We start from the raw sequence: 23721 nt of genomic DNA, 5'->3' as shown, positions 1-23721 counted from the left end.
TGAGTGTAGCTGTGTCTGGTGGCTTTCCGCCTAAGGGTGGCATTTCCAGATAACTTGTGATGTGCACGAGTGCTGAAACCACAAGCATAGAAAAAGGGGAATTAACAAAAAAGGAGGAAATCTTATTCTCAACGGGGGCCTTGCGTGACTCTGTTTCTCCGCCTTGGCAGGAGGCAAGCAGACAGATATTAGCAATATTCCGGCATCTCTGAAACGTGGAATGATTCCCACACCCATCACTCTTCTAAATGCAGTTGTCATTCTCTTTATGGGAGCAGGCAGTCAATAATAACCACTTCCGCTAGATTGCCTCCGACATAACCGTCTGCAAGTAGCTACGGGGTTTCAGAACGTGGCAGGTTCTGCATCGGGTTGGGTGGAACAAATGCTGTGCCGGGGGGAAAATGGATCTTTTGCTGGTGTGCAAGTGATGAAAGCCAAGGTTGCTTTTCTTCTTTCCTTTTAATTCTTTTTTAACAGAAGAACCAGCATCTGCAGCCCAACAACGGAGGGGTTGTGAATCCAAAAAGGAGACCTGTGCACTGAGACCGGGAGAAACCCCTCTGTGGAGTAAGTACATCACAAACCATTATTTCCTCTCTCCCTTCCCCTCCCCAACAAGCCTCGCCTATAACTAAACATGCAGAGCTTAATTTAATCCAGGGAAGGTCCCCAGTCTATGGCAGGGATGGGGAACCTCAGGGATGTGAATGTGGCCCCACCGTGTCTTTCAATGTAGCCCCCAGGAGACTCTCCAGGCCCCGCCCTCCTTGAACTACCGTAATGCCTCTTGGTTGCCTGGATAGAGGTATATGCATGTAAAAGCCTCTGACTTTTCTATTGTGGGAAACATGCAGCTTTCTTTGCAAAGAGAAGATTTGCATGTGTTGCTCTGCTTACTTTTACGCCAGGCCACAACCACCACTGCGATGTGGTCTCCGGAAGGTGGACAGTGGCGACTGAAAAATGTTCTCCCTCCACCCACCACCCACCCCTCATCGTGCTATGAGACCATTTTAAAATTCCAAATATAAGTCTGGCTATTGTCAGGCAAATAATGAGAGTGTTTCAGAGCCTGTGCAGAATGCCCTTCCCATGCCATGGAGTAATCCAAGCCGTATGCCCACCCCCATATGTCTGAGATTAGGGAGTGATCTTTGAAATCAGGAGGGGGTGTGTGACCTAGCATATATTTCTGGCTGATTTCCCCCCCCCCTTTTCCTTAGAAAAGAGATTACTGAAAACATTGAGTTTCAGATGGGAAATTGGCCTAGAGGCGAAGCAACAGTCTCTCTGTGTGTGCATGTTTATGCTGAATGTGTCAGACTTATGGCTATCATGCACTACCTCTTTTCTTCCTAAAGCTCCAGGTACGGTTCAGTGATGATGATGAGGCACATAGTTGTAAAAAGGCTCTTTTGGGCCTCTCAGGTTCCACAGTTGAGCCCTGGAGAGGTTGAAAGGGGTTAAGAACATCAGATGGGTCCAGTTGTTGCATCAGGCCAGTGGCTCATCTAGCCCAACATCCTGTTCCCCTCAGGGGACCAACCAGCTGCCCCCAGTGGGAATCCCATAAGCAGGACTTGAGGGCAACAGCAACTCTCCCTCCTTGTAGCTCCCAGGAACTGCTATTCAGAGAGGTCTCCAACAGTGGAGGCAGGATATTGCCATTGTGGCTACTAGTAGGCACTGATAGTCCTACCCTCGATGAATTTGTTTAACCCTCTTTTAAAGTCCGGTGGTCATCACAACATCAGATTGTGCGGCTCACATGAAAAGCCTCCTAGCCCTCCCTCTTTTTCCTGCTTGCTGCAATTATATCTGAAGCCCCACACCCTTTTCAGCAGGCATGTGACACGAGGCACTCTCGATAATGAATGCTGCCGTTGTCTTGTAACTCCGTTAGGTCCTGCGTCTTGGGAGGCGGGCGCCGCCCTCAGCTGCATCCTCTTCCTAGTTTCTGTCTGAGTGTGTCGGAAGCTTGCCATTGCAGATGGCTCTCAAAGCATTGCTCAGCAAAAACACGAAGCAGTTCAGAATTAAAACGTTATTACGCAGTTCACAGGGCCGCCAAACGAAAAAATAACAACCCGTCTCCTTTGGAATGGGGGAGAAACCGAGAGTCATTTTGCTTTTAGGCTCCCTCTACATTACACATTTAAAGCAGCACCAGAGCACTTTAAGCAGTCATGGCTTCTCGCAAAGAATTCTGGGGAGTGTAGTTTATTAGGAGTGACTGGGAGTTGTTGCGAGACCCCTATTCTCCTCAAAGAGCTTCAATTCCCAAAGTTCCCTGGGAAGATGGATTGATTGTTAGACCACTCTGGGAATCGTAGCACTGTGAGAGGAATAGGCGTCTCCTAATGATTCTTGCATCCTTAACAAACTGTATGAAATATACTTGGAGTCAAGTGTGAATTTCATGCTCTTTATTCAGCTCATAGTAATGAGGAATGCAGTTCCCCGAAAGATTTGCTTTATATACACTATTTACACAATGGGCCCCACGTGATTGGCTAATTCCAGGATACTCCTGTATGCCAATCAGAGTGCGGATTCACTTCCACCAGGAGCTGGATTGGGTGGCTCCTGCGGACCAATCAGACTGCTGCAATCTCAATCCTATTGTTCTGGAACCAGTCAGACTGCTGCAATCTCAATCCTATTGTTCTGGGACCAATCAGACTGCTGCAATCTCAATCCTATTGTTCTGGAACCAGTCAGACTGCTGCAATCTCAATCCTATTGTTCTAGGACCAATCAGACTGCTGCATTTTGGATCCTATTCAACTCAGTACATAACACTGTACTTCCCAGGACTCTTTGGGGGAAACCACAGTGACTGGTATCATAGTGCTTTAAATGTGTAGTAATGTACAGGCAATGCACTTTATATGCATCATTATGAGTTCAATGTATAGTGTGTGCTGCAATGAAAGACCCTTAAAGGTGTTGTTGTTGTTTAGTTGTTTAGTTGTTTAGTCGTGTCCAACTTCATGACCCCATGGACCAGAGCACGCCAGGCACTCCTGTCTTCCACTGCCTCCCGCAGTTTGGTCAGACTCATGTTGGTAGCTTCGAGAACACTGTCCCACCATCTCGTCCTCTGTTGTCCCCTTCTCCTTGTGCCTTCCATCTTTCCCAACATCAGGGTCTTCTCTTCTCATGAGGTGGCCAAAGTATTGGAGCCTCAGCTCCAATAAAGGTGAATCTGCCTAAATCACACTTCCCAACATCTAATTTCCATTCAACCAAGAGTTGTAGAAGTCCATTAAAAAACCCCACACACTTAAGGGGAAGACTCTCACCCCAACAGCCAAGGACTGAGCATTCTCAGTAGCCACGGATGTTCAATATCAGTTGGAAAAGAAAAAAGAGAAAACTCAGGTTGTTGATGGTGGGCAATGGAATATCCTGCTTTGAGATAATGGCTGGCATGAACCCTGAAAATGAGTTCCTGTGAGGAGGTAAGGACACACGACGACATTTCATTGCAGCACACACAAGTTACTGGAGATGGGGGCTTTCATAGCGCATGTGAATGGCAAATTTTAACCAGGGAGTTTCAGGCTCATAGCTTACAGTGGGGATCTTAATGCCCAGGCTAGTTTGTGCAGATGGATATGGTTTTTAAGGTATTTAAGGTTCCGTATGCATCTTCTGTTATGCACAGTTCCATGCTCCTGGACCTCTGAATGTGCCAGACCTTTTCGTAATGCACTTTTCTTTGTAATCCTGGAGGCTAGAATCCATTCAATCTATTTGCTGTAAATCAAATAAACCTTCTTGTGGTGCTCTATTCTCTTGCCAGCACTTTCAATAGCGTGATGCATAACTTACCAATACTGGAGACAGATGATGGCACCTTGGACAACGTGGAGACAAGGGAGAAGCAGGCAGTTGGGGGAAAGGGAGAGCCGCGGCCCATGGAAACCTCCTATGAGACGGAACGTCCACCATCTCCAAAGATTAGGATTAAGATTCCTCCCAATTTGAGGTAAGGTGTTTCCTTCAGGAGTCAGGCCATCTACTTCAGGGGTGGGGAACCTCTGTGGGCCTCTGGAAGTTGGTGGACAGTAACTCCCATCATGGCTGACTATTGGTACTGTTGGCTGCTGACCTCCAAGCCATAGCTTTGTTGACACTCACCAAGAGCCCTGAAAGGTTAATTAGATAGGACTTACCTTTGTGGAAGCCATGCTTATGTCTTCTTCAGAAATACTTGATCATCTATATGCTTAGTCATTCTATCTTTAATCATGCTTTCCACCATTTTTCCTGTGTTATTTCCCAGGTCCATTTCTAAAAAAAATGGTGTTACATTGGTCACTTTCCAGTGCTCAGATACGGAGGCTGATATTACAGATTTTTTGTTAGAAGATCAGCTATCTCATTCATATTTGAACGCTTCAAGAGCTCTTTGGTGAACGCCTTCTGGAACAAGTGATTTGTCAGCTTGTCTATAAGGCCTAGAAGTTCATCTCTTGTCACCACCATTTGCCTCACCACCACTGGTCTACACTGACTGGCAGAAGCTCTTTGGAATTTCAGGGTCACTCCCAGCTCTGCTTGGAGAAGTTTCCATGGATTGAACTTGGGACCTTCTGCATCCAGAGCAGGAGCTTTACCACTGGGGTATGGTCCTTCCTGGACTATATTCTGCCTAGAGAGGGGTGTAGGTTACCTCTGCACTATGAAGCATTATAACCAGTGGCGTCGCGAGGGGGGGTGATGGGGGCAGGCCGCCCCGTGTTCCAGAGGAGGGGGGTGACACTCCGGCTGGTCCCGCCCTGCCGGTGGGCCCCGAGCAAGCTACGGAGCTCAACCCCTGGGCCCGCCCGCCGGCTCCGCTATGGGGCTGCGGCTCATGGGGCTGCCCCGCCCCTGCTGCTTTTCACTCTGTGGCTCGCAAGGTTGCTGCGGAAGCAGCAGCACCGACCCAGACGGAGTGCGCCTGCGCAAAATGTCGTGCGTGCGCACTCCGCCGCCGGCGCTTCCGCGGCAACCTTGCGAGCCGCAGAGCAAAAAGGCGGCTCGTGGGGCTCGCAGTGGCAGCCCGATGGCAGCAGTGGCAGCCCGATGGCAGCTCACGCACCTCCGTTCGCTGCCCCGGGTAGCAAGGAGGCATCTTCCACGCCTGATTATAACACCACCTTAACAGCTATGGATTCCCTCAAAGAATCCTGGGAGCTATCATTTGCTAAAGGTTCTGAGAATTAGGAGACGCTTAATAAAGCTACAACCCCTCCCCCCCGAGAGCTTTAGCAATTAGCTCCTCTTCTAAGAAAAACTGGAAAATGTAGCTCTGCAAAGGGAACTAGGGTATGCTAATAATACATCCTTAACAAATGGCACTATCCAGGATTCTTTGGGGAGAGCCATGACTGTTTAAAGTAGTACAATACTGTTTTAAATGTATACTGCAGATGTGGTCTTTGTTCATTCTGCTTTTTCCCCACACAGTAAAGAAAATACTTTTAACAAGAGCCGCCTCTTTGGTGCTATTGTAAGGGGGAACCCTGAGGAGCTGGAAGGACTGGGGGACTATTTGCAAAAAACCGGCAAATTTCTTACCAACTCTGAGTACACAGGTAGGCATGAGCCTGAGAGCTAGGGTTTTGTTAAAAAAACACTTCTCCCTGATGTAAGAATAGGCAAGCTTCACAGAACTATTCGCAAGATTGATGAGGACCATCAGAGTGCAGAGGACAGATAGTGATGTTTGGAGCGGGGAAATGTGGTTTACTAAATCACATTATTTTCTCAGGGAAGTTGGGTTGTTTTTAATTAACTAACAGATTCACACCTGGCGTTGCTTCGGAATTGTAAAAAAAAAAAAGTTAAAATCAGTGCAGTTTTGAAATGTATATTCTGACACACCTGATTCAAAATGGTGTTCAACAGTATCTGAACATACACAAAAACCTGCTCTTTGGTCTCAGGGAACAACATACAAAAGTTGGCTACAGTATTTTAAGGGGGGGGGGGGTCCAAGCGCATAGAGAAAAGACAATTTCCCAAACTATAGATTGGTGGTTCACACCATTTTTGGTATGGCAACCCACAAATCCATATTTATTTGCTATGTTGACCCATCCATTTATTGTCAACCAAATGTTGGACCTTACACAGGATTCAAACCTGCTTGGGTTTTCAGGTTGGGAAATTCTGTAGCAGAGGAAATCTTAAGGGCACATAGCACAGTTACAGGTACAGTTACCTGCTTTGATTGCAGAAGGTCCCTGGCTCAATCCCTGGTATTTCTGGTGAAAAGGATCAGGGAGCGCATAATGGGCAAGTGGAGAAATGACAGAGAAGTTCCATTTGATTCACAAATGCAAGTTTACTTAATTCACAATTCACAATACGTATGCAAATTTGAAGCATCTCTGTCCTTTGAAATAGGCTCTTCCCTGAATATTTGAAATGGATGGAGTAGCTTATGTGGCACCCCAGGATAAAGTTTGCTTGATCTTTATGCACCTATTTTGTGAGGAAATTATTTATCTGTGTTCCTAGATCACATACAGTGGTACCTCTGGTTACAGACACTTCAGGTTACAGACGCTTCAGGTTACCGGCTCCGCTAACCCAGAAATAGTACCTCAGGTAAAGAACTTTGCTTCAGGATGAGAACAGAAATCGTGTTCCGGCGGCGCAGCAGCAGCGGGAGGCCCCATTAGCTAAAGGTTAAGAACAGTTTCAGATTAAGAACAGACCTCCAGAACGAATTAAGTTCTTAACCCGAGGTACCACTGTATTAAATATTTTCATCTTGCTCAACTAGTGCTTTTGACCTATAGGAATACAGTTCAGCTGTGTTTCAATATGACGGAAACTTGAGATAATTTCCAAGATTCAGGGATCCTCTCGCCCTCTAGAAAACTTTGGAACAGGATCGAGCTCTTCTCAGAAGACATTATAAGACACACCTGCTGCACCTCTTTCATTGGATATTCTTAAAGTATTTGATAGACTTGAATGGCACTTTAAACTGTCCTTGTTAGAAAAAAAGAAATGCAGTTCTCCAAACAAAGGATGGAAATCCCTTCTCTTCCAGATGGAGAAACAGGCAAGACCTGCTTGATGAAGGCCTTGCTGAATTTAAAAGATGGGGCAAACCCCACCATCCCTTTGCTGTTGAAGATAGACAAGGAGACCAAGAACCCAAGGCCTCTTATCAATGTAGCTTGTAAGGATAGCTTCTATAAAGGTAAGGACCTAGGGGTGGGGAGACAGCATTAAAAAAAGAACTCCTCCACTCGGCCGCAGGAGAACATGCTTGTTTTCTACGTTTGACTTCTTTAATGATTTTCTTTCATGCCATTTTTGTTCTGCTAGGCCACACAGCACTCCACATTGCCATTGAGATGAGAAATCTAGATCTGATCAAGCTCCTGGTGGAGAATGGCGCTGACATCCATGCCAAGGCCTGTGGAAAGTTCTTCCACCAGCAGGAGAAAGGGGCATGCTTCTACTTTGGTAGGTTGATACTGTGTGCCTAAAGTCTGCTGCCACAGATTCTTGAAGTGGGTGCTGAGTTTCTGTAACTTGTGCCAAAAGCAGCCATTCCTCTCCCAGCTTTGCTTCCGTTTATCTCCTTCCTCCTCCAGGTGAGCTTCCCCTCTCCTTAGCTGCTTGCACCAACCAACCAGAAGTGATCAGCTATCTCCTGGATAACCCTCATCAGAAGGCCAACCTGGCAGAGCAGGATTCCCTCGGCAACACAGTCCTCCATGCCTTGGTGATGGCGGCCGATGATACGGATGAGAAGAACAGGGAGCTGGTGATCGAGATGTACAACAACATCCTGATGCACAGTGCCACGATCAACCTACGCCAGAAACTGGAGGAATTAACCAACAGGGAAGGCTTCAACCCTTTGACCCTGGCTGTCAAGACTGGAAAGATAGAGGTAAGTCAGTTGGGAGCTTAGCACCAGCTGCATTTCTGAGCTGAGGAACCTGTGACCTTCCAAGATGTTGTTGGACTCCAGCTCCCATCATTCTCCTGGCTGTTGGCTACACTGGCTACTTGGAGACGGAAGTCCAACAATATCTGGAAGGCAGCATCTTCATGTCATGCTAGCAAAGATTCAGGCCACACAAGATAGGTCAGTGTTGTCAACCTCCAGGTAGGAGGCTGAGACTGAGAGGGCAACTTGCAGAAGACAACTTAAGAAGATTTGTACCAGGGGATACATGATTTCACAACTCCCCCATTACAGTGCACAAGCTTGAATATCATGTCCCAGGGATGGCGAGACTCAGGCCCAGCTCTTGGGACTCTTTCTAAGCCACACCCCTCACTGGCAGAGATGTTTTGGTCTGGGGGTCACAGGGGGTCAAATACCCATTATAGCAGGGTACCGGTGTCTTCTTCTTCAGTATCCCAGAGCTGCCCAGTAAGCATGAAATGCGAACTTTTTAGCCACTGAGAAGAAGTATTCCCAAACTCTGTGCTGATTGGTGCCAATCAGAGTGGAAGGAGGTAAGTCAGCCACTCAGGATGGGCTCTGGTCACTCTGGAGAAGACGTGCTAGTAGAACACTGAGGAGTTGTTGGTCTGTGTTGTTGTTGTTGTTGTTGATGTTGTTGTTGTTGTTGTTTTTACACCACCATTCATGCGAAGATAATGGGGTGGTTTACAGTATAAAAACACAAAATACATAATATAACAACGGAAAAAACAATACCCCCCTCAGGCACATTTAAAAGGCCATAGATTGTTTAATCAGCCAAAGGCCTGGTTGAAGAGAAATGTTTTCACCCAGTGGTTAAAGGTGTGTAATGAAGGTGCCAGGCAGGCCTACTTAAGGAGAGCATTCCACAAGTGGGGAGCCACCAAAGAAAAGGCCCATTTTCATGTTGCCACCCTCCAGATCTCTCATCGAGGGAGCACACAAAGAAGGGCCTCAAATGCTGTCTAACTACGTATAAATGTTGGAAGGCAAAACTCAAAGAAGATTCCTCCCCCTTTTCTGTCCTTCCTAGATCTTCAAGTACATTATTCACCGTGAAATCAAAGACCCGGAGTACTGTCACCTTTCGCGGAAGTTTACTGAATGGACCTATGGGCCTGTCCACATCTCTCTCTACGACCTGACCTCCATTGACAGCTATGAGGAGAACTCTGTGTTGGACATTCTTGCCTACAGCAGCGATACTCCGGTGAGATGATCAACAAAGGTGACTTGTCTGCTTCAAAATAATCCCTAAGGGAGATCCTTCAGTTCTCTCTGCATCTAGACTTCTCTCTTCAGGGAGATTTTCTTGGTGCCATCTTTGTTTTATTTCCAGTACTGAGCAACACCCCCTTAAAAAAAGTTTGCACAGGCCGATTAGATACTTGTTTTATTCTTTGAAGATGTCTCCACGAGAATAAATTAATTGTGGTCTTCCCAAAGGCACTGGTTGGCCACTGTGTGACACTAGATGGGCCATTAACCTAATTCAGCAGGGCTACTCTTGTCTTAGAGAGTCTTGATTTGGTGCCTTTGTGGATACAGTACTTATTTTGGGAACACAAAATAGGTTACCCTGATCGATGTCCTCTCCCCATAAAAAGCTGTAAGATAAAATATGGGATTAGCCTGGAAAATGTTATCCATAGCACCATGATGTACAGAATATCACAGGACGGTGACCCACATATGGACACAAGCCCCAACATTTTCTGCTGTTGCCCTTCTCAGTGCCGTAGCTAAAGCACAATCAATTATGTACTACTGACTTCTTGTAAAGATTTGCATGTTTTTCCTGTCTGTAAGAATGAACACTGTACAAGTAGGTTTATTTATATATGTTTTGATGGCATTGTTTTGGCATACTTATGCTGATTTGCACTGTTGTACATGGCTTAGAATATTTTAGATGATTACCGGTAAGCAGTTTAATACCTTAAAGTAAAGAAACACACACCAGTATAGGCCTCTTCGTTGTGCAAAACCACAGTTTATTTAGCCAACCTGTTTGCAGGCTGAATAAGCTGTGGTTTCATGCAACATGGAGCAGGGCTAGGGTACGCTCTGGCCCTCCATATGTTTTTGGGCTCCAACCACCAGCAGCCTCAGCTTGGCTAATAACAAGGGATGGTGGGGCCTGAATCAATGAATTATTTTCTTTCTTTCTCCTACATACAGAAGCGGTACAAGATGGTAGTTCTGGAACCTATAAACAAGCTTCTTCAAAGCAAATGGGACTCCTTTGCTGCCATGAGATTTTACATCAGTTTTTTCTCTTATGTGGTGTTCATGTCAGTGTTCTCAGCTGTTGCTTATCATCGGCCTCTGGAGGGGAAGGTAACAGCAGTTTTGGTGCTTGGGGGATACAGAGAGGGAAGCAGAGAGAGGAGGAGGGTGGCTCTCTAGGGCAGAGGTGTGGAAGCTCCCTGTTTGTTCTATGGGGCCCTTTTGGGCCAAGCTGCACCCACCTGCCCATACATGATGTAGGGTAAGGGTGGGAGAGAGATTCAATTCAGTTTGCGCTGAAAGGTAAACCTACTTAATTTCCACTTTATGACCCGAAAGGCAATCATCCTTTGAAAATCACACTTCCCCGAATCTTTCACTGCAGTTCTGCAGCCAAGCAACATGTACCAAAGATGAACAACTATGCATTATTATGGATATATCAGTGGAAGATGACATACAAAAGTTTGTTATGTTGGGGGTGGTTGGTTTGCCAAAATCTGCATTTTAGGCAAAAATTGCCAGCAGAGATTCACATGGATGTCTTCATGATGTCTTTAAAACAAATGAAATTCATTTCAATGAGATTAAAAATAAATAGATGCAGAAATGTGGAGAACCAGAATAAAGATTGGAATAAATGAGAAACCGAGAGAAGCTGAAACTGCCGGATCTGTCCAAGTCATATCTGGTCAAAAAGGAACTTGTAGGCACCGCCAATCAGCTGGTCAGTGCCAGTGGAGTCCTGTGCATAGACTCCTGTGCAGCACTTTGCAAGCCCTGACAACCAGCTGATTGTCACTGCTTTCATCTTCCTCAATTACTTACGTTCCTCTCCTTTTCTTTTCTTTTCTTTTATTGTATCATCCCAGCCTCCTTTTCCAGTGTCAAATGCTGCTGGAGACGTATTGTGGCTCATTGGCCAGTTCATTGTCTTAACTGGAGGCGTGTATCTCCTCATTGCTCAGGTACAACATACTCTTATGGCTCTTCCTGCTGCTGTTTGGGATGTGTTTGATGCTTTTTTTGCTTCTTAGGTTGGCTACAGAAAGCCGGCAGAAAATAGGACTGGCTGCAGAAATTAAGAGCATCAAATATTTCATTTTAAAAGAATTAACAAAATGTATACACTACCCTGGTTTGCACATAACCATGGTTTGTTGAGCCTAACTATGGCTAATTTGGACATATGAGCCTACCACAACAGGCAGATTTTTCTGCCAAGCAAACACAGTGTATAGCTTTGGTTTGTTGTTGGTTTATAAACCATGTCTTCATAACGCAACAGCTCACTCGCATACCGGACATGTAATTCCTTGTCTCCTATGGCTGCCTGCCCAGTGCTGAAATACAAGGCTGCAGTCGAATCCGTTAAAAATCTGGGGTGGGGATAGAAAGAAGTGAACCATTTGGATTGTTTAATACATTGTGGAGGAGCAGCCTTTTTAATCAACCAGATTCCCCAGTAGGAAGCCTGCAGTTGGGTCCTGAGTGCAAGAGCCAACTTGAGATTCCCAATAACTGGATTTCAGAAGCATACTGCCTCCAACAGAGGAAGGAGAACACAGCCATTGTGACTAGTAGTCACGGATAACTCTCTCCCTTATTAAATTATCTAATCCTCCCAAACTGGTGGCCATCACTACCTCTTGTGGCAGTGAACTCCAAGTTGAACTCTGAGCTGTGTGAACAAATCCTTCCTTTTCTCTTTCCGGAATCTTTCCAACATTCTGCTTCCTTAGGAGATACACATTTCCTTAGTCACTAGGTTTTGCAGGATTTTATTGCCCAGAAGTGAAACTGGGATGAGTGAAAGCACATACCAAGGGCAGTGATCCTTCTGGTCAAATCACCCTTAAAACACTTTTTTTAAAAAAAGTTGTCCGTTTCCACGTTAGAGGGGCTGGCGAGTAAGCTTGTAAATAAAGACCCACTCAGCTGCTTACCCATTTACTGCTCAGTGATTTCTTTTTGTACCACCACCAGTTGGTTCAACCTGCTGTACAGAAGTGTAGTGGTCTAGGGTCATGGGGAAGAAATACACCTTACTATTTCTGCAGCAGGGTCTCAGAAGGACTCCTGTCTCCAGAGTCCTAGGGTTGCTCCATCAGTATGAAAGGGTGTATATACACAGTAAAAGGTAAAGGTACCCCTGACAGTTAGGTCCCGTCGCGGACGACTCTGGGGTTGCGGCGCTCATCTCGCTTTATTGGCCGAGGGAGCTGGTGTACAGCTTCTGGGTCATGTGGCCAGCATAACTAAGCCGCTCCTGGCGAACCAGAGCAGCGCATGGAAACGCCCTTTACCTTTCCACTGGAGCGACACCTATTTATCTACTTGCACTTTGACGTGCTTTCGAACTGCTAGGTGGGCAGGAGCAGGGACCGAGCAATGGGAGCTCACCCCGTCGTGGGGATTCGAACCGCCGACCTTCTGATATAGTACACCTGGCTGAAAGGTGGCACATGGGTATCTGCACTGATCATTGCAATGCATCACTAATTAATATTGTATAATTTTAGAAGGTTGTGTAGACTTTGTTGTGACTACTATCATGAAGGGATCTTGCACTTCTGAATTTGCCACTGCACTATTGCTGCTGTATTGACAAGAGTGTTCCTGTCCATTTGCTTTTTAGACTATTTACCTGTGGAGAAGGCGCCTGTCACTAAAAAGTCTGCTTCAGGATGGCTACATCGAGATTTTCCTGTACGTTGGGGGGAGGAGGGGCAAGTGGGCAAGAGGCCATTATGGGTGGAGGTGGTTTACAATTCAAAAGTTCTCCCTGTTTCATTTGCGGAGGAGAAAGGAAGCCCAGAATCAAGTGAAGCTTCGGCTAATCTATACAGAATCCTTGATGGATCCATCATTTTATAGGGGGTAGCTCTGCTTTTCATACCTGCCTTGTTTTGTATAAGCTCACAAAAAAACCCACAACAAAATCTCCCCCCATTTCTCCCACCATAGCCTGCTGTGATTCAGTTAATATTTCAAAACATTTCAATATTTTCAGTATTTAACAATTTGCACTTTCTGAAAGAATATGAATTGAGTCCTGCATGCAGTACAGCCGTCCTTCCAAATCTGCACTTCTCTACAGAAGTGTGCATTCTAGGAGAATTTTATTATTTATTAATTAATATTTTAAACCATTTTTACTCATAATTTCATGGCTTCCTGCATTTCGTAAACCACTTTGAGTTTTTTATTTTTTTTACAGTCAAGCATTAAATATGGTTTGTTCTTGCTTCATCTCTCATGGTCTGTCCAGTGGGGGGTGCAAATCACAAGCCCAGCTGTGGCTGTAATGCATTCTCCAAGCCATGGCTTAGCTCTGGACCAAGGGAGGAGTGAAGAGGCTGCAATTTTTCCTTTTCTCACTCATTCATGCTTAGCTGGGGCATGTGGCATAGCTTTTGTGTGTTAGTCAGGCCAAGGAGACTCTTCTATGCCTTAAAGGTCCCTCCTCTGGCTTCCTTGTGGAATTCTGCAAGGTATATCAAACAGATTTTGCATGCCTTATTTGTAAAGGAAACCTCTAAGCGGGGATCATCTCAGCACCCCCCTCATTTTCTCACAGGCTGCTGCAGTCAGTGACCCTGCTGGTTTCGGCAGTGATGTACCTTGCAGGGCTGGAAGATTATGTGCCTTGGATGGTTTCCTCCCTCCTGCTCGGCTGGATAAACCTGCTGTATTACATGCGAGGCTTTCAGCAGACCGGGATCTACATTGTCATGATACACAAGGTTGGTGGAACACCAATCTAATAAAAACTGCTAGCATATTTGCAAAGCAAACCCTGGTTTCAATCCATTCCTTCTCCTCCTCCTCCTCCTCCTGGCCTAGGAAGCATCATGCTACCTCAGTTGTGAGGCTGGCCCTGCTCTTAAGCCCAAGTTCATCCACTTGAATTTCATGCCTGGGCAAAGATCTGAACCTGGGTCTCTTCCCATTCTTAATTTCTATACTCCTATCCAGTACACCATGCTGTGGTCCCTTGATTCACTTATATCCTGCTCTGTGTTCCAGGCTATTCTGCGCGACCTCTTCCATTTCCTCATGGTCTATTTGATTTTCCTCTTTGGCTTTTCAACAGGTGAGTCTCTACTTATCCCAGCAGGAAGCGCTGGAATGGGTGGCAGCAGCCAGAATTCTATCTCTATTTTGGGACTGGGTTCTGGTACAAATAGAGATGTTTTCAAGGTCTCTAAGGGCCTCTTGGTTTGAATATTCTGATGTATCATTTCAGCCCTTGTCATACTTACCGGGGAGGCTCCCCAGCCAGCCCAGAATGGGTCTTCCCTCGTCAGCAGTGATGGCAAAGACCAAGTCAAGTATGCCGGGCTGCTGCAGACTTCCCTGGAGCTGTTCAAGTTCACCATTGGGATGGGGGAGTTGGAGTTTCACGAGAACCTAAAGTTCAATTACTTTGTGATGCTCCTCCTGCTCTTCTATGTCATCATGACTTACATCCTCCTTCTGAACATGCTGATCGCTCTGATGAGCGAGACGGTCACCAAACTCTCTGGATACAGTCAAGGCGTTTGGAAGCTGCAGGCAAGTCCAAAACCACTGGGCATTGCTCATTGCTTTGGGAAAATAAAGTTGTTGGGTGCAGCAAACAATGGCTGAAAACAAATAAATGCACAAATTCCTGGCTCCTCAATCTCCAACCCTTGATCCCACTCTGATAGCTGTCTGTTAGCTCAGCCCTGACGAAGGATTCACACATAAGGAACAAGATCAGATTAAAAGCCCATGTAGTTCAGCACCCAGTTCCAAAGTGGCCAATGAAGTCTACAAGCAGAACAGCAGTTCAGGGCACCTGCTCTGCATGCAGAAAGTCTCTGGTTCAATTCCAGCTATTTCTAGGTGGGGCTGGAAATCTCTGCTTCCTGAAACCCCAAAGAGCCACTACTAGATGGACCAATGTCAAATAAGTGTATGGAGCAAAGAGACATATCTCCCCTATAGATCTAAGATGGTGGGAAGGTAATTGTGAGATGTACATTCTTCCTATATTGCTTTCACAGAGAGCGATTGCTATTATGGAGTTGGAGAAAAACTGGCTTTGGTATTGGCAGAAGCCCAAGAGATCTGGTTGCCAGCTGTCTATCGGCTCCGAAGATGAGAAAGATAAGAGATATTTTTTCCGGTGAGTTTTGCCCTGCCCCACACTGTTGCAAACCCATAGGGCACCTTACGGTCAGATGTGCAATGCAGCACAATGGTGACTTGAGGTGGATCCTCTATTGTAGTTTGTTACATATTGATACAGCTCTGTCTATGTATGTCAAGAGTGGAGAACCTTTTTCAGCCTGGGGGGCCAGATTCCCATCCGGACAACCTTCTGGGGCCATATGTGGGTGGGGCCAGAGGCAAAGGTGGGTGGAGCAAGGAGAGTGAATGTTACCTTTGTATATAGTGGCCTAGTTCCTTCATACAGGTCTCCATATCCTCAATGCCAGGGGTCAGCAAACTTTTTCAGCAGGGGGCCGGTCCACTGTCCCTCAGACCTTGTGGGGGGCCGGACTATATTTTGGGAAAAAATAATGAACGAATTCCTATGCCCCACAAATAACCCAGAGATGCATTTTAAATAAAAGCACACATTCTACTCATGTAAAAACACCAGGCAGGCCCCACAAATATCCCAGAGATGCATTTTAAATAAAAGGGCACATTCTACTCATGTAAAAACACGCTGATTCCCAGACCGTCCATAGGCAGGATCGAGAAGGCGATTGGGCCAGATCTGGCCCCTGGCCCTTAGTTTGCCTACCCATGCTCAATGCAGGCAAACAATGAGGCATTACCAGAGCTCAAGGACACATTTCCCGGGTGTGAAAGAGGACTGGTGGTGTGGCCTGGGGAGGATGCCCAGGGCCACATAGAGAAGCCTGGATGACTGCATTTGGCCTCAGGTTCACCACTGCTGATGTAGAGTTGTAGATTTGTGAGGGGCCTCCTAACAGCTCTCAGCACCCTTAGCAAGCTACATCTCTCAAGATTGCTTGGGGAAAGCCATGACTATTAAAAGTGGAATGATACTGATTTAAACATCTGGTGTGGATGTGACCATAACCCCAAGGAAAGCTCAAAGTGGTTAATAGCTTAGGGCTGCCATACATCCGGAGTTTCCCAGACACTGCTAGGATTTCAAAGGTGGAAGTGATGTCCTGTAAACCAAAAAATTGTGGTGGTTTTTTTGCATTTTCATTATAAAAAGCTGAACAACTTTCGGGCTGTCCTGGTTTTTACTTCTTGAAATATGGCAACCCTATAAGCCAACAGGAGAAAAACCATTAATACACAATGTTAGCCTAATCATTATTATTATTTCTATTATTATTTATGAAGCTCAACATCAAAAAAACTAAGATCATGGCCACTGGTCCCATCACCTCCTGGCAAATAGAAGGGGAAGAAATGGAGGCAGTGAGAGATTTCACTTTCTTGGGTTCCATGATCACTGCAGATGGTGACAGCAGTCACGAAATTAGAAGACGCCTGCTTCTTGGGAGAAAAGCAATGACAAACCTAGACAGCCTCTTAAAAAGCAGAGACATCACCTTGCCGACAAAGGTCCGTATAGTTAAAGCTATGGTTTTCCCAGTAGTAATGTACGGAAGTGAGAGCTGGACCATCAAGAAGGCTGATCGCCGAAGAATTGATGCTTTTGAATTATGGTGCTGGAGGAGACTCTTGAGAGTCCCATGGACTGCAAGAAGATCAAACCTATCCATTCTCAAGGAAATCGGCCCTGAGTGCTCACTGGAAGGACAGATCCTGAAGTTGAGGCTCCAGTACTTTGGCCACCTCATGAGAAGAGAAGACTCCCTGGAAAAGACCCTGATGTTGGGAAAGATGGAGGGCACAAGGAGAAGGGGACGACAGAGGATGAGATGGTTGGACAGTGTTCTCGAAGCTACTAACATGAGTTTGGCCAAACTGCGGGAGGCAGTGAAGGATAGGCGTGCCTGGCGTGCTCTGGTCCATGGGGTCACGAAGAGTCGGACACGACTGAACGACTGAACAACAACAACAACATGCTTTCCTTCATTTGAGGATCACAGGGTGGTTTGCAATATGAAATCCCCAAAATGCACAATATGGTAACAATCAAAAACAGTACACCCAATATAATCTTCAATGTAACAGAACATTGCAAAATATCAAAAGAAAAAGAAAAAGACAGAACCAAGTTCATATCCAAGCTGTGCCAACAACCAAGATCTTAAATTCATTAAAAAAAACAGTTCTTCAACGATTTCTGAATGACAATAGTGTTATTAGCAATTAACAATAGGGTAAACATATCAGAAGCAAAACAAAATAAAAAATAAAAAAATCTCTTCCAGTAGCACCTTAGAGACCAACTAAGTTTGTTCTTGCTATGAGCTTTCATGTGCATGCACACTTCTTCAGATACCAAGAACAAACTTAGTAGGTCTCTAAGGTGCTACTGGAATTTTTTTTTTTAAACTTTTAATTTTTTTTTGACTATGGCAGACCAACACGGCTACCTACCTATATCAGAAGCATTTATGGGTCAGTATTGCAGAGCCACTGAAAATGTAATTAATCTGTATTGGAATATTTTTAAAGTTGTTTTTCTTGTTTCCTCACTTGTTTGCCACCCTGAGCACTTTTGGGAGGAATGGCGGGGTAAAAAGTTAATCACCATCAAAACAAACAATTATGCCCCCCAAACAGCTACACAGCTAAGCAATATGTTGACTGTATATTTGCTCCCAACTTAGTGATGGGATTCAGGCGGTTCATTGTTCATTTGTGTTTGTTTGTGTTTTGTAGTGTGGAAGAGGTAGATTGGGATAACTGGAAGAAAGAACTGGGAACCCTCAAGGAGGATCCTACAGATTCAGACCACAGTGAGATGGTGTCAAAAGGTAAATAAAGAGCAAAACCCAACTCCAGACATGGGTAGCCTATGATTGTCCTTATGTTATTAAACTCCAACTCCCATCAGTCACAGCTAGTACGTCCAGTGGTCGGGGTGGTGGAAATTGCGGTCCAACAAAATGTGGATGGCCACAAATTCCCCATCCTTCTATTACTCAAAAGGTTTGCTTACCTTCCTGCCTTCAGAGCCGTTAATGAACCATCAGGGAAACCTCTGTGGCACTAGAGGTCATTGGACAGCACCACAGTGCCATGCCAGCTGGTGGTGTTGTTGCTATGTGAAATCAGGAAACTGGTCCCAGGGGAAAGTCTCATATCTGCCCATCTCTGCAGCTGAGTGAATTCATCTGGCAAAAAAGTAAATTTTAAAAAATAAAGATAATATTTTGGAAGTCATACCTGCTTTCTCTACAGTTACTAGAGTTTCTGTCCTTGAGAAATATTTTTAGTAGACCCAGAAAAAGAGATTTAAAAATTCCTTGCTTGCAGCACCAAATGCTGCAGAATAGGAGTCAAGTATACAAGGCAGCTATATTCAGTCCCATATTCCCTGATCATAGGAACCTGACTTTAGTCTGACTTGATATATCTGTCCATGTAACCCATCTGTATTCTGAGCGGCAGTGGCCCTCCAGGGTATAACAGAGAGAAAGGTCTTAACCGCCACCTGTTCCCTGATCATTCTATCAGGAGATGTCAGGGATGACATCTGCAGTATTTCCACTAAAAATGAAACAAGGTTCTAGTCCTCATGGTTCTGAACAAAGAGTTGACATAGAAGCATACGAAATTGCCTTATAGTAAACCAGACCACTGTTTCATCTAGCTTAGCATCATCTACTAACTGAGTAGCAGCACCTCTCCTGGCAACAAGCAAAGGGATGCCAGGCATTTTGGTGTTTTTTTTAAGTGTTTCATTATTATAATAAGAGAAAGAGCACCATAAAATAATGATGAGGAAAATGCAATTCGGGGGAAGTTGCATGTGCTCTCTTTTACTGCAAACTCTTTGAGGCACCATCATTCCAGACAAAAGTATGCATAGAGTTTTACACTACAAGCATCAGTGGGCATGCAGTGACAGGCAGGAAGATTTCAGGAGATGATGCCAGGGATTGAATTCTACATACGAAGCAGGTGCTCTGCTGTGGGAATACACTTCGTGGGTTCCTTTGAACCCATGGTTATTTGTTTTAGGTTTATGTTATTTATGCACTATTTTATGTATTCTTCCGTTCTAAAGTAAAAGTAAGACTCAGTGGACATTTTGCCACTGAGATCACTCCGCCTAAAAGTTAGTTCCAGAGGTTTTTGAAGTTATCAATGATCGTTTATTCTGCTTCCCGCCTTTTTTGGGGGCAGCAACAGCGTTCCTATTGGTTAATATATTGGTTACGATGTCACACTTGGTTATCAATAAAAGGCTGTGGCTCCCCGCTTAGGCATCTCAGTTAGTCTATCTCAGTATTATTTAGTTCTTAGTTGCGTTCTTTTGCTTTTGGGTTTAGTTGGGGTTAAGTTTAGTTATTGGGGTCTTTGGGCTGGATGGGTTGGATGGGTTGGAAGCGCGTGTAGGATTTATCTAGGTTTTAGTTTGCGGAAGATCTATCGGTAAAGGTTTAGATAGTTTTAGTTTAGCATAGGCTTAGATCGCGGAAGATTTGGCGCGTATAGATTTAGTTAGCCTTAGCATTGCGGAAGATTTGGCGGTGCAGGGTCTGATAGCTTAGGAAAAGCTTAGAATAGTGATAGGTTTAGTGAAGTGTAAAAGCCTATGCGGGTCTGCCAAAGCCATTCAAAGAAACAACGTGTCTGTCTTTATTTCATCTTTATTTAAAAATTTTCGGGGTTTATTTAGCCATTGTGCTTGGTCGTAACTTTAGCCTTTAATGCTTGGGTATGTAACTTCAGGGTAACTCAGGAGGTCGCAAGTATTTGTAGATAGTTTCACGAGGCATTTTCACCCGGACTACTCACGCACCTTCAGATTTAGCCTGGCGAACAGCGGTCCGGTGGGAGTTTATGCTCCGGAATTATCGGCCGCTCCGTTCGCAGGCCGGCCGGCGCCCATGCAAGGACGCACGTGGAACGCTGGCCGCACATCCCCGGCAACTGGAATCCCGTGCGTAGGTGGCTTAAACGTACGCGCGGGAAACTCCAGCAAAGAATCCCCGCACTCTGCCGCCCAGCTGTGGCCCCTCCTAACCCATTTGCCTGGGCACAACAGCTTATCTGCTTGAGGACTTGCCTGTCCCTGTTCAACAGTCTTGACAGGTGCCTCCCCCCTCTTCTGTTTCCTGTTCCAGGGAAGCGTCTATGGAGCTGGGTATCACACGGGATGACAAACATGGCGGCATCAGAAGCAGAGGAGGAACAGATACCCTTGCGTGACAGAAGTCAGTGAGTGAGAGAAAGCCACAAGGAAGACGCGATCATTTACAGCCACCTCCAGCGACGTTCCTTAAGCTGTGAAGTGCAAGAGCTTAGCTGGAGCAGCCTGGCCACCGTTAAGGCAGTGACTCAGACCCAAGTTCCATGTCATTTACAGATTTGTGTTGACAGTCTTGCCTTAGAGGAAGGATTATTCAGTCTCAGCCTAAGAACCGAGGAAGAGCCTGGCTGCAGGATCAGGCCAAAAAGGGCCCATCTAGTCCAGCATCTTCTTCTCACAGTGGCCAACCCTAAAGCAGGACATGAGGGCAAGAGCACTCTGCCCACCTGAGATTCCCAGCAACATTTATTCAGACGCATCCTGCTTCTGACAGTTTAGGGAAAACATAGCCATCGATATCCTCCATGAATTTGCCTAATCTTTATTTAAATCCATCCAGGTTTCTGCCTATTGTGGGAGCAAATTGGCTGATTTTCAGTTGACACCCTGCAAATGAAAATCGACTCCACACCTTCTCTGACCCCCATTTTTGTTTTCACTTCAGTGTGTAACAACCTAATTCACACTTCCTGAAACAATCACGGATTGAAAGACAGCTGTCCTATGAAATTTGCACTTCTCTGAATGTTCTGATGTTGGTTGACGTATGTGAAACTGGGCAATACAGAAAGAAGCACCTTCATGTCCTTGATCCTATTAAAGACTTCTTTTTTAAAAAATCCAAAGGGACTGTCTGGCAAATAAAGGAATGAAGAAAATTTGTTTTACATTTAAATCATACACTTTACTTAGGACTGAACTGTCAAGCTGTAGGCAGAAAAAAACACAAACCAGACTAGCACCTGAGGTTGTATCTGCCCTCATGTTCAAGCCACATCCAACTTACATGTATTGTGCAGAAAACTAAACTCTACGGAGCGTATTTCAGGGGTTCCTTAAGTCAATGAATTGAAACCCAGGGGGAAAGAAAGGCCACTATACGTTTTCAATAGCTAAGGGAGAAGCCTCATGAAACTAGAATGAGGAAACGCCCATTTTGTAGTTTCATGCAGCAGGGTATAATTCTAAATCAACCTCTAGGGGAGCCCTAAAACGCCTCATGAGGTAATTGAATGAATTTATTTATTTCATTCTGAAGCTATTTAGAAAGACCAGCTGCCCATGCAGATGCCTCCACATATTGATAAATTTTATTTCATAAAAACTATACACCGCTTGGTTGTTGTTGTTTTTTAAAAAAACAACAACCTCAAAGGGTCTCCCTTCCTTTTGTAAACTGCTTTGAGGTTTTTCCCCCTTACGGTCAAGTGTATATAACTAAGTAAGCTACCCCTCATGGGGGGAAGCGAGGGAGAGATAGCCTTCTGAATCCTGAAGAAAAACAATTCCCAAGGGAATGGGTGTTTATACTCTCGAGAGGGTTTAACCTTGGAAACGTTCCCCTGGCCTCCACGCCTGGCAGTGAAAGAAAAGGCAGCTCTCTAAAGGGAGCCTGAGCCTGAGGTTCTGGCACCGCCATGAGGGCGAGGAAGGAAAATGGCGGGAAAACTCCTCAGCTAAAGGACTACTCCCATATCTAACCCTATGGGCAAGGGACAGGATCCTGAGGGCTCGCTTTTGGAAGTCCCTGGACACAATCCACACTGCCTTTCCCAAGTGTCATGAGCGGGGTTCCTCAGCATTGCTCAGCCCAATCCCTGCTCTGAAGCATATTCCACAGCTGTTATACTTTTGTCTGTTGCTTCCACCATCTCTGGCCAAGATGGCCGCCCAGGAGGGGTCTGGTCAGGCTCTCATGGCTCTGCCTTTGACAGTGCCCAGGGCTCTTAAGGCAGGGGCTTCACATTCACCGGCTCATAGTTCGGGGGGGGGGGGTGAGGAATGCTGCTTTCTGTCAGTTACGGGTTTTTTTTTTCCTCTCATGGGTACGCTCCCTGCATTTCCAAAGAGGTAAAGGATTCCCTCCCTCACAAAGGACGTGTTGAATTTTTCAACTTTCAACTTCCAAAACTGCGAGCTGATAAAAAGTTGTAGCACGACTTGGGGGAATTCAGAATATATTTCGGTTAAATTAATATGATTTAGTAAAGTGTGTGCAAAATCATTACAAATGATTGCGAACTACTTGCTGCTATATTATAAATTATTGTTATTCATATTATTTAGCATGACCTGACGTTAACAGGAGGTAAAATTAAAGTTCTTTGGCTTTCCAAAACCAGTTGATGTGCTTCTTCATGCAATGTAGACTTACCAAGTTGAATGTTGTCCAGTCACAAAAATAATAACAGACTGGAGTCCCTCACACTCCAAAAACTATCTATCTATCTATCTATCTATCTATCTATCTATCTATCTATCTATCTATCTATATCTATCTATCAATTTTTATTTATTTTCCATTTAATATTATACATTCCCATCTTCATTATCCACTTTACCGCTTTGGCTCTTTAGAGCCTATCAACTTCCTTCCCTCCTGCCTCATGGCTTTCAAAATTAACCTTTATATCACTGCATTTTGTACGTTTTCCAATTCTAATTGCACCCATTACAAAATAGCTCAAAATTTATTATTATTATTTTTTATTAAAAATTTATTAGATTTTCCAATTAAAGATTTTCCAATTAAAAAGCCAAAAAAACAATACATGGTTAAACACTCCAAACTCCCCCCCTCTCCCACCGAGGGGAGCAACAAATACAAAACCCCCCTCTCACAGAGGTAACAAAAAATCATTTCACATTTAACCACATATTTTCCAAATCATGGCATAGAGCTGACCCTCTTCCTAGGTCAGTTAATTAGATTCCCATCATTGCTTCTTAAAGTGACTTCCTCTTTCCCCCCCCCCTTACTGATTTCCAAATTATCACATAAGCCAAGTTACAGGGAACCAGGCAGAGGGCCTTCTTAGTAGTGGCGCCTGCCCTGTGGAATGCCCTCCCACCTGATGTCAAAGGAATAAACAACTACCAGACTTTTAGAAGACATCTGAAGGCAGCCCTGTTTAGGGAAGCTTTTAATGTTTAACAGACTATTGCATTTTAATATTCTGTTGGAAGCCGCCCAGAGTGGCTGGGGAAACCCAGCCAGATGGGTGGGGTATAGATAATAAATTATTATTATTATTATTATTAATGCTTGTCATAGAAATCAACAAGGTGTGGCTACAGGATTGAGAACAATGTCCCGATCAACAAAAAAGAGTGACAG

The 23721-nt window shown here is 45.0% G+C and overlaps 1 protein-coding gene across 1 annotated transcript; it reads left to right on the top strand.

Moving 5' to 3' along the window:
- The first annotated feature begins 16 nt into the window (after nucleotides 1-16).
- Nucleotides 17-21579, top strand: LOC117059933 (transient receptor potential cation channel subfamily V member 2-like). The gene is made up of 16 exons (XM_033171884.1): nucleotides 17-570; nucleotides 3812-3997; nucleotides 5464-5591; nucleotides 7061-7213; nucleotides 7342-7482; nucleotides 7614-7915; nucleotides 8994-9170; nucleotides 10142-10300; nucleotides 11062-11157; nucleotides 12828-12898; nucleotides 13770-13935; nucleotides 14219-14285; nucleotides 14439-14746; nucleotides 15223-15344; nucleotides 18005-18099; nucleotides 20419-21579. The coding sequence occupies exons 2-16, from the start codon at nucleotides 3828-3830 to the stop codon at nucleotides 20514-20516; spliced, it is 2253 nt and encodes a 750-aa protein (XP_033027775.1). The 5' UTR covers nucleotides 17-570; nucleotides 3812-3827; the 3' UTR covers nucleotides 20517-21579.
- Nucleotides 21580-23721: the final 2142 nt, after the last annotated feature.

This window comes from Lacerta agilis, chromosome 15 (assembly GCF_009819535.1).
Source record: "Lacerta agilis isolate rLacAgi1 chromosome 15, rLacAgi1.pri, whole genome shotgun sequence".
Lineage (NCBI taxonomy): Eukaryota > Metazoa > Chordata > Lepidosauria > Squamata > Lacertidae > Lacerta > Lacerta agilis.
This window is presented reverse-complemented; position numbering and strand designations above follow the sequence as displayed.

Bases quoted from the DNA above. Each gene is read 5' to 3' on its own strand.
- LOC117059933 (XM_033171884.1), top strand. From the start codon at position 3,828: ATGCATAACTTACCAATACTGGAGACAGATGATGGCACCTTGGACAAC. The intron at 7,916-8,993 runs GTAAGTCAGTTG...TGTCCTTCCTAG, and splicing joins TCAAGACTGGAAAGATAGAG to ATCTTCAAGTACATTATTCA. The intron at 13,936-14,218 runs GTTGGTGGAACA...TCTGTGTTCCAG, and splicing joins ACATTGTCATGATACACAAG to GCTATTCTGCGCGACCTCTT.